The sequence below is a fragment of the Carica papaya genome, chromosome 6 (genome assembly GCF_054855325.1).
Source record: "Carica papaya isolate Zhongbai chromosome 6, ASM5485532v1, whole genome shotgun sequence".
NCBI lineage: Eukaryota > Viridiplantae > Streptophyta > Magnoliopsida > Brassicales > Caricaceae > Carica > Carica papaya.
The window spans coordinates 21,834,981-21,845,935 of record NC_142314.1 but is presented as its reverse complement, the minus strand read 5'-3'; the positions used below and the strand labels follow the sequence as shown (position 1 = coordinate 21,845,935).

The following is a 10,955-nucleotide window of genomic DNA, read 5'->3' as shown; positions in this document are numbered from 1 at the left end:
AGGAGCACTTACTTAACTTGCATAGAGTCAGTTTCGTCAGAAAGTAACTAAGACTTGATTTAGGTAAACAACATGTTTTTGAGGGTTCTTGGAATACATTAGGATATCATCAACAAAAACAATGACGTATCAATCCAGTGAAAGCTTGAAAATTCAATTCATGAGGTCCATAAACGCGATGGGGGCATTGGTTAACCTAAAAGGTATGAGTCTAAATCCAAATTGGCCATACCTATAGTAAAACACCCCTTAACCCTTAACTGGTGATAGCCTAACCTAAGATCAATCTTAGAAAAAACTTATGCACCCTATAATTGGTCGAACAAGTTGTCAATACAGGACAATGGATACATACTGTTAATAGTCATCTATTTGAGTTCCCAGTAGTCAATATATAACCTGAAGGGTCCCATCCTTCTTATTCGCAAATAAAACTAGAACACCCCAAGGAGAATGACTTGATTTGATGAACTTCTTTTCCCTCATTATTGTGATATGACGTTTTAGTTCTATAAATTTAATTTGGCCCATTTAGTGGATCGTTTTAGAGATAGGTCGTCTCTTTGAGAGTAGGTCAATAGAGAACTCAATCTCCCATCAGGGTGCCAGACCTGATAACTCCGTAAGAAAAACATATGGGGAGTATAGAAAATGGGGATTGTCTATACTGACAGCTCAGGATCCATGTGCCTATACATCACAAAAGTTAGAAAAAAATAGGAAATTTTTTAAATTTTAGAAAACTCCTTCCATGCAATTACTTAAATTTATAAAATTTTATAAATATTTAGAAAACATTCATTTAGAAAACAAAATCTCCTTATAATTCTAGGATTGTTTCTTTCTGGGCAAACGGAGGGTTGCAGTTTTGTCATCACTGTTGATGATACCTTGATACTTTTCTAATTAGTTCATTCCTTATATTACATCGAATCTGAGAAAAATATAAGAGTATAAGATCTATAGTTAGTTCTTCACTTGAAAAGTTCACTCTACAGTTCTTATGTATAACATGTGCTTCTAAGAGTTCGTTAGAGGGCGTTTCTACCATTAAAATATGTCCTAAAGGTTTTGATTTAATTTCTAAGTTTCTTATAAAATGACATGATACAAAAGAATGATTGAACCAATATCAATCAAAGCATGAGCGGTAGAATTATGAATAGAAAGTGTACCTGAATGTTGTTTGGTGTTGCTACGGCACCAAACTCATCGAGATGGTAGACTCTTCCTTGGGCAATTGATCTAGTGGCATCCGACAGCTTATGGGGATAGTCCTTCACAAAGTGTTGTGTGCTCCCTCACTTGTAGCAGGAATTGTTTAATTGGTGGTAGGTTCGCTTACCATGATTTCGCCCGCAAGGCTACATTTCTAGGCAGGTTGAATAGGACTACTAGGAGGTGGGGATGGAACACTAGGAACTATTCAGGGTCGTTTATCAACACAATCGAGGCCAATCATCTTTCTTTTTTGTTGTTGTTGTGCTCGGACATGATTAATATGCTAGTAATGGGCTGTAAGGAATTTTTCGACCAACTGGGGATGCTCAAGGACTTCTGGATAGGTATTGGGCTTTAACATAGCGACTCAGTCAAAGATATCAGATCTAAGACCTTTTAAAAAATTTTGAGCCTTCCAGCTCTCAATGGCTACAATTTTAGGGGTAAACTGGGAAAACTGGATAAACCTGCCGACATACTAGCTGATAGTCATGCTTCCTTGACACAGGTCTTGGGATTCCTCTTCCTTCTTCTCTCGAATGTAGATCGAGAAAAAATTCTTGAGAAAGACATCCATGAAATAGTCCCAAGTAGTCAAAGTTACAATGGCATTCTTCTTGAGTTGCCACTAATGTTTGACCTCTCCAGTGAACATAAAAACTATCAAGGGATGTTTCTGCTCTTCAGTAAGTTCCAAGATAGAGAAAAGTTTCTCGATCTGCATGATCCATGCTTCTATGGCCATGATGTCTTGCCCAACCATCGAAATAAGGAGGTTCAGTCTCCTAAATTCTGAGATATTCTAGGAGATAGTTCGATTAACTGGACGATGGTTATTTATAGGAGGTAGCTGATCAGCATTATGGGCACGGTTGTGACCCATAGCAGTAGTCAGACCTTGAATGGCTTAGAATAGTTCTATAGACTCAACCAAGTTGAAGCATCCTAGTCCTCAGGTTATTTTATGGAAGGTCTCCCTTAAGTTATTTTGCCTACAAAAGGGAGATAAAAGGTTTTAGAAACAAAGTTTGATGGCTAGGTTTGAAAAGTATTTCTAATTTTATGAATCCCCCAATGTTTCTCTAATTCTAAAATTTAGACCTCAATATAAGGAACTTTCTAAGAATCATGCTCTGATACTAAGTGTGACATCTTGAATACCTGGTGGTGTAAAAAGGAGTATGATAATGGAATAGATACAAGTGCAAATAAATAAATATGTATGCAGTAGAAAATAAATCCTTTACAACAAAATTTGAGTTTTAAATTTATATATGAGGCTAAGAAGATGGTTGTCAAAATACATATATACAAAAGTTTATGGAGAACCACTTCTTCTATTACAAGAGTGTTTTATCAGAGTTCGAACAGATAATACACTCGTAATCCTCCTAAAGATCCAAAAACAGATCCAAAAAAGATTTAATGATCAACTCAACAATTTAAAGATTTAATCATCACTTCCATCATTTGAAGGGGACATGGATTAAGGTGAGTTCCAAATAATTCAGTAAGGGAAATACTATTTAAACTATACTACTAAGGTTTTCAAAAGTTATTAAATTTTAAAGCATAACATTGTCATAGAAATAAATGACTTACCTCTTAGACTTGTTGCTGAACATGTTCATTTGGAATATTAAGAAAACCTTTACTTTTCTTTTAAAACTAATCCAACACATTGGTATTTAAATCACAATAGAAAGTAAAGGTAGAGCAGTGTAACATAAAATAGTCAAAGATACAACTAGGCAATGTAATATAAACTAGTTAAACTAATTAAAAGCATGTCATGATGAATTAGTGAGAAACATATAAATAAAAACTACTAAAGCATCAGATATCAAGCAACTGTTCTATCCATGTCATCAGGTGATTAAGTTTTATTTGCGTCTTTTATAGATCTTTGCACGAACCCCTTTTAACTTATATCGACTGAGGATAGAAGGGATCCCAAACTACCATTGTGAGTGGACAATCAGATTCATTTTCATATAAGATATTTCAGAGATAAACTAGTGACCATGACTGTAATTTGCCACTTTGGCCCCTATAGATCAGATAAGAGTAATGATCACGACCATATTTTGCCACTATGGCCCCTACAAATCACATTCTGAATCCACTCTCGTTAAAGGGAACACCAGTACCATGTCCAAAGACTAGTTCATCAATAAATTCAAATACAAATTCGGATATAGAAGTAGAAACCCCTAAGAGATAACAGTCAAAAAGATTTTTCATTCTTTCCTTTTTCTTTACTAATTTCAATTCACAGTTAATCACGAATTTTTGAACTTTGTGGGGGTCTAATAACATATCCTTGCCCAAAGGGCCATTATACTTTGATTTTGCTATTAAGTAATCTTCTCGAGCTGAGGCCCAATAAAATGACCCTTTCCACCATCCTCTAAAGGCAAGACAGAGGGCCAAATTTGCACATACTTCATCTGTCATTAAATTAAACATGTATCTCTTTTTTAAGGAACATAATCAATATTCATTCTAATTCATGTTAGATAGCAATAAATCATATTTTGAATTCATGCATCAAGACAATTCAAAATCACAAATTAATCATCTACAAATTTTCTTAGAAATGTATGAGAAAATACTTAAGAAATCCCTTGCTAAAATCTTTAATGCTTTTTGAAGCCTTACGAAAAAAGAACATAAACATGGCTTGGTGATTAGTGAATTGTAAGAAGAAATCCTTACTCCTGGTCTCCCACACAATTTTCTCTAGAATTTGAGAGATGATGGATATATGAAGTGAAAGGTAGGGAAAAGGCCCTTTAAATAGATTTTATGGGTGAACGGGAGCTGTTAGATTGTATGGGCAATCAACGGCCATAAATTGGCCAAGTGGCCGATCAGCCACCACACACGTTGCAGTCATGCATGCCCGGCTAAGCAGACAAGGCAGACGAGATGACGTATCCATCATTCAGTCATAACTGTTAACTGAGCACGGAGCCATGCACACTGTAGGTTGATAAGATGCCTACGTAGCACGTGGGCTTGGGCGCAACATGCTGGCTCATGCGTAGGCATGCTAGTGCGCAGGCGCGCGCTTACGACCTATAACATCCTAGATACCTGGTAGGGTAAAAGGGAGCTTGATCATAGAAATAGATACGAGTGCAGGTAATAGAATATATATATAAAGGAAAATATGATCCCTTACAATAAAATCAAAGGTTCTTTTTATACTTGAAGCCAGAAGTTGGTTACCAAAATATGAATATACAAAAGTAAAGAGTCACTTCAATAATTACAAAAATGTTTCATCAGAGTGCAGACAAAATAAAGCACTCGTAATAATTCTAAGGATATAAGAAGTGATCCAAACAAGCTTCAAAGGGCAACTCAATGAGTGAATCATCACTTCCATCATCTAAAGAGGGCCTTAATTGGTGTTAGTTCCATATAACCTAGTAAGAAAAATAGTATTTAAACATTACAGGTAAGGTTTATAAAGGTGATTAACTTTTAAAATAAAATATCATTTCTCAATTAAATAACTTACCTTAGAAGTTTGTTGCAAGATGAGCTCAATTCAAACATTTATTAAAGACCTTTTATTTTTCTTTAACAAAACTACATGGACATCATCAACATATCGAATTATAAAGGTAGAGAAAATATAGCCAATAAGAATTAGGTATTGCAATAGAAACTACTTGAACCAATTAAGAATACAACAAGATTAGGATAAAATAGAAGGACCATCATATAAAATTATCGTAGAGTGTCAACAACTATCCTAGTCATGTTTGTATTTTATTTAAGTCTTTTACCAACCTCCGCGCAAAGCCATTCTAACATATATCTACTAAGGGCAGAGGGGATCCCTAATTACCACTGTGAATGATCATCAGCTCCATTTTCATGTTGGGTATAATCTATGACCACAGCCATACATCACTACTGTGGCCCTATATATCATATTGCGAATCCACTCTCATTAGAGAGAATACCAATCTCATTCATAGGGAGTGGTTCACCAACATTTCAATTATAGAGTTGGGAGAGACAGAAATCCCTTAGAGATAACAGTTAAATAGAATTTAATTCTTTTATCTTTCTTATTTAATGTTCATTCATAACAGACACATGTCTAGAACCTGGTGGGGGATCTAATAACTTATCTGGCCCAAGGCTCATTTTACCCAGACTTGACCTTCAGGTCATCTTCTTAAGTCAAGGCTACTCTATAATGACCTTTTTCATTATTACTAAAGGTAAGGTAAAGGGCCAAACCCGCCTGTATTTCTAATCATTATGTTTTATATCCATCATGCACAACATCCCACATTTTTGTATTCAAATCAATAATAGTCAATCACAATAGAGATTTATACATCAAATTCAATCAACATTCTAACTTATCTTTTCTAGAAAAACTCACTTAGAAATATAAGAGAAAATACCAAAAAAATTCCTTACCATAATAGTAGTTTGATTTGTCTTGTGGAAGGGAAGAAAAGGCTTTTAGTGATCTTTTTGAGAACTTCTACTCCTTTTCTTCTTTCTTGCTTTCTTTCTCTCTCTATATTTTCTAAAAAAATAGAAGAAAAGAGAAGAAGTGAAAGTGAGGGGAGAAATGAAGAGAAAAGCCTTTTAAATAAGCTTGGGAGGATTCTTGGATGCTTGCCACATGGCAATCATCCAAGGGAGACACGTGGCTGAAATGGGTGGCTGGTTACATGCCAATCGATAATAAAATTTACGATAGGTCACTAATCGCGAAGTGACCACAAGACAAGGGGTTGTCTGTGTGACATGGGTGTGCCTGCATGCTATCAACGAGCAGGATATTTGCACATAGTGCGCAATCAGGCGCTAGCGTGCTTGCTAGCACGCACGCAGTGTCGCGTGTAAGTGCTGGCAAGCTTGTGTGTGCACATAGTGCCGAACATAAGCAGCTAACATATGCAACCTAGGCAATGTGACCACGCAGGGATGTGTGAGCAGGGGCGCAGACAGGTAGGTTGCAAGCCTGCGGGCTGTTTTCCCATGGGCTTAGGGGATTTTCACTATTTTATGTTTTTTCGATTTTCCTTTTGATTTTTCTCCTTCTTTTTCCTTGAAAATACTTTTAAGAAAAAATATAATTTAAAAATAAATAAAAATAATAGAATAAGAATATTTCAAAATAATGAAAATTAGTGTAAAGTAAAAATACAATAAATTTAAATACGGATACAGATTTAAATGGCCATGAAGCCAAAAATAATAGAGTTTTTAACACCCTATTTAAGCGCAAAGGTTCCTACGTGTTATATTCTCCCCACCTTATAAAAATTTAGTCCTCCAAATTGAAAAAGTTTTTAAAATAGCTCAAAAAACTTATTCCACATTTCTTCTTCTACTTTCTACGTGGCCTCCTCTAGCGTATGGAATAACACCTTGACCATAAGAATCCTTTTGTTGTATAGAACCTTCTTTTTCCGATTGATGATCTCCATAAGATACTCTACATAAGCCATACCCATACAAATAGGAGTTTTCGGGCACAGAATGATGGAAGGATCATGACGATACTTCTTGCGCATGGAGACATGGAAACCATCATGTAAGGTAATATATTCTGGGGTTAATGCAAGGTGGTACACCACAAGGCTTATATGTTCCACGATATCAAGAGTTCCAACATAGCGATGACTCAACTTTCCTTTCTTTCTAAACCACATTCTTTTCTTGTATGGAAAGATCTTAAGGAAAACATAGTCACTAATAAAAAACTCCCAAAGTCTCCTTTGGTTGTCAAAATAACTCTTCTGATGACTTTGGGCAATGATGAGGTACTTTCGAATGACATTAACCTTGTCAACAAACATAATCTGATACAGAGAGATGCATGTTTCCAACTTTATTCCAATATGTTAGAGATTGGCAAGGCCTACCATAGAGAGCATCAAATAGAGCCATATCAATACTAGAGTGGTAGTTGTTATATAAGAAAATTTGCAAAAAGGAAGATGTGATCCCAACTACAACTAAAGTCCAGTACACAAGTACATAACATGTCTTCCAACATCTAAATGGTCCATTTTGATTGCCCATCAATTTGGGGGTGATAAGTAGTGTTGAAATACAAGCTAGAGCCAATAGCTTCTTAGAAGCTATCTCAAACATGAGAAGTGAAACGAGAATCCTTGTTTGAAACCACAGAAGTAGGGACACCATGAAGTCAGACAATCTCCTCAACATACAACTAAGCTAACTTAATAGTTGAGTATATGGTCAGGATTATAAGGAAATGGGTAGACTTGGTCACTCTATCCGCAATGACCCAAATAGCATCATGATTTAAACTCGTCTTTGGCAAGCCAATGATGAAGTCCATGGTCATGTGCTCCTATTTCCATTTAAAGGTGGAGAGACCTTGAAAAAGAATACCAGACCTTTGATTGTAAGAAAATGGGTAAACTTGGTCAGTCTATCCATAATGACCCAAATAGTGTCATGATTCGAACTCGTCCTTGGCAAGCCAATGATGAAGTCCATGGTTATGTGCTCCTATTTTCATTCAGGGATAGGGAGACCTTGTAAAAGACCACCATGCCTCTGATACTCTGTCTTGATCCTCTAGTAAGTGAGACACCGAGAGGCATATTCAATAACATCCTTCTTTAGACTAGGCCACCAGTAACGGTACCATAGATCTTGATACATTTTTGTACTTCCATGATAGATGGACAAGTTGGATGCATTAGCTTCCTTTAAAACATTTGATTTAAGGTCGGGGTCATTTGGCACCCACATTTGATCTCAAAATCTATATAATTCATTATTGATTATTCTAAAGTCACGGACTCAGACTTTTTCAGAGGTAAACTTATCTATGTGCTTCAAAATCTCCTGATCTGTTGCTTGGGCTTCCCAAATTCTCATGAAAAGTGTGAGCTGGATCCAGATCTGGGTAAGGTATGCAACATTACCATAATGGTTCAAGCGGAGACCTTGAATTATCTCGAGCATCCTCTAGCTAAAAGCCAATAACTGGCCCAACATGGTCGATTCCTTCCAACTAAGGACGTATGCAACTATATTACCCTTACTTGGGTGCTATAAGATCTTACAGTTATAGTCCATGAAGAGATCCATCCAACTCCTCTATCTCATATTCAACTCCTTATGGAAAAATAGATACTTCAGACTTTTGTGGTTACTGTAGATTTCAAAGTCTGATCATACAGATAATGGCACCATATCTTCAAGGCAAAAATAATTGCAGCAAGCTCAAGACCGTGAGTATAGCAGCTATGCTCATGTGTTTCAGTTATCTAAAACCACATACCACTACTTGACCATGCTGCATGAGTACATATCCCAAACCAACATGAGACGCATCACAAAAAACCTAAAATCATCCAATGTTATTAGGGAGAATCAACACTAGAGTAGTGATGAGTCAACACTTAAGCTCGGCAAAAATTTCTTCATATTTGGGGTCCAAATTGAAGAAAAATCCCTTTATTGTGAGACGGGTTAAGGGAGCGAAAATGTGGGAAAAATCCTTGATGAAGCACTGATAATATCCTACCAGTCCTAGAAAGCTAGAAACTTATGTGATATAGGTCAATTGGCTCTAATTAATGACATCCTCTACCTTATAAAGATCAATAAAAATTATTTCACTAGAAACCATGTGACCAAGGAAAGAAATTTGGTCCAATCAAAATGAGCATTTACTCAGCTTGGTGTAGAGTTCCTGTTGATCCTCTAACACTTAAGCAAGATGGACTGCATATTCCTAATAGTTTTGGGAATACACCAGGATGTCATTAATAAAAATGATGACATATTGATTTAAAACAAGCTTGAAGACTCTATTCATAAGATCCATGAAAGTAACGGAGGTACTGGTCAACTTGAAGGGCATGACCCTGAATTCAAATTGGTCCTACCTATAGAAGAATGCCATTTTAGGAATATCCTCGGCCCTTACCCCTAACTGGTGGTAGCCTGACTTAAGATCAATTTATTAGAAAATAGAAGCTCCCTCTAATTGGTCAAACAGTTTGTCAATATGGGGCAGAGGATACTTACTCTTGATGGTCACTTGATTTAGCTTCTGATAGTCGACACAGAGCCTGAGGGTCCCATCCTTCTTCTTAACAAATAATAGTACAGCACCCCAAGGGGAATGACCTAGTATGATGAACTTCTATGCTCTCAATGTTGTAATATGATGTCCTAACTCCAAGAGCTCCATTCGGCCCATCCAGTATGTGGGTTTTGAGATAGGTTATGCTCTAGGGAGTAGGCTGATGGTAAATCTCGGGTTAGATCATTAGGAAGGTAGACCTAGTAGCTTCGCTGGAAAAAATTTAAGAAGTCAAAGACAAACGGGAATTGTCTAAATTAATGACTCGAGATCCATTCACCTATGCATTATAGAGGTTAAAAAAAGACAAACAAAAGTTTTAAAATGGTCCTTTTTCATACAGTTATAATTTATATGAAATCTTCATAAATACATTCAAGAATCATTCATTTACAAAACAAAAATCCCATTATAGTTTTAAGATTGTTTTTTAAGGCAAGTATAGGGTTAATATTTTTTTGTCACAATCAATAATAGCTCGATAGTTTTCTAATCAATACATTCCTAGAATTATGTCAAATTTGAAAAAATCTAAAAGTATTAGATTTATAGTAAACTCCTTACCTGAAACATCTACTCTATAGTTTTTATAAATAACATGGGCTTCTAAAAGTCCTCTAAAGGGTGTTTCTACTGCTAAAACTTGTCCTAAAGGTTCTAGTTTGATTTCTAGGTTCCTTGCAAATCTACATGATATAAAAGAATGAGTAGCACCAGTATCTATCAAGGTACGAGAGGTAGAATTTTAAACAAAAAGCGTACCTTGAATGACGATAGTGTAGTTATGGCACTGGGCTTATTGAGATGAAAGACTCTTCTTTGTTCAACGGGCCTCACAACGTCTCAAAGCTTCTAGGGGCAGTCCCTCACGAAGGGTTGTGCTTTCGCACTTCTAACAGGAGTTGTTCAAATGGCAATAAGGCCAGTCACCATTATCTCATATGCAATTTCGACAGGGTTGGGCAAGTTAAAAAGGTTTTTCAAGAGGTAGGGGCAAAGTAGTAGTATGTAATACACAGGGTCTCTTATCAACATGGTCGGGGTCAACATCAGTTATCTTTCTCTTCTGCTGTTGTTGACAACATATATGAGTGTTAAGAACTTCGGCCAATTGGGGCGTGCTCAAGAACTTCGGCATAGGTGTTGGGCTTTAGTAAGGCAATACATTGATGTCAAACTCCACGCATGCACTACGCACGCCCTGCACTCAATTGTGCGTGCAGTACGAGCACATAGTGCATGATAAAGTTATACACATTGCATAAAAAATCCCTTCTTGCATGTAGCAGGTAGTCTTCATGCGCACAGTATACGGCATGGCTGTTTACGCGCACATATAATGTGCAACAAGGTGTGCACAACACTACAGCATGCTGACAGCTGATGGGATGACTGCTTGTCCCATTTGGCTAAGGCCATGCTTAGCATGTTATTGGCTCTAAACCCACTCCCTCACTCTACCTCACCAATTTTTTTCAAATAACACGAATATGACCATTCTTGCCCCTATATAAACCCCTACCCTCTTCATTTTTCTCATCATTTTTCCTTCTTTAATTTATCAAGGTTAGAGAGAAAATAAGGATAGATTTTAGATAGAGAAAGGATAAAAAGAAAG

At 36.5% G+C, this 10,955-nt stretch overlaps 1 protein-coding gene across 1 annotated transcript; it reads right to left on the bottom strand.

The window, feature by feature from the left end:
* Positions 1–6,599: 6,599 nt before the first annotated feature.
* LOC148253406 (uncharacterized) lies at positions 6,600–7,734 on the bottom strand. The gene is made up of 3 exons (XM_088223362.1): positions 7,627–7,734; positions 7,505–7,585; positions 6,600–7,067 (listed from the first exon to the last, which is right to left on the bottom strand). The coding sequence occupies exons 1-3, from the start codon at positions 7,732–7,734 to the stop codon at positions 6,600–6,602; spliced, it is 657 nt and encodes a 218-aa protein (XP_088079488.1).
* Positions 7,735–10,955: the final 3,221 nt, after the last annotated feature.

What these genes read in the sequence shown, in the direction of transcription:
- LOC148253406 (XM_088223362.1), bottom strand. Translation starts at nt 7,734, where the DNA reads ATGGACTTCATCATTGGCTTGCCAAGGACGAGTTCGAATCATGACACT. An exon ending in TTCTTACAATCAAAGGTCTG is followed by an intron (nt 7,586 to 7,626) that starts GTATTCTTTTTC and finishes AAATGGAAATAG; the next exon opens with GAGCACATGACCATGGACTT. An exon ending in TTTGGGTCATTGCGGATAGA is followed by an intron (nt 7,068 to 7,504) that starts GTGACCAAGTCT and finishes TCTCTGTATCAG; the next exon opens with ATTATGTTTGTTGACAAGGT.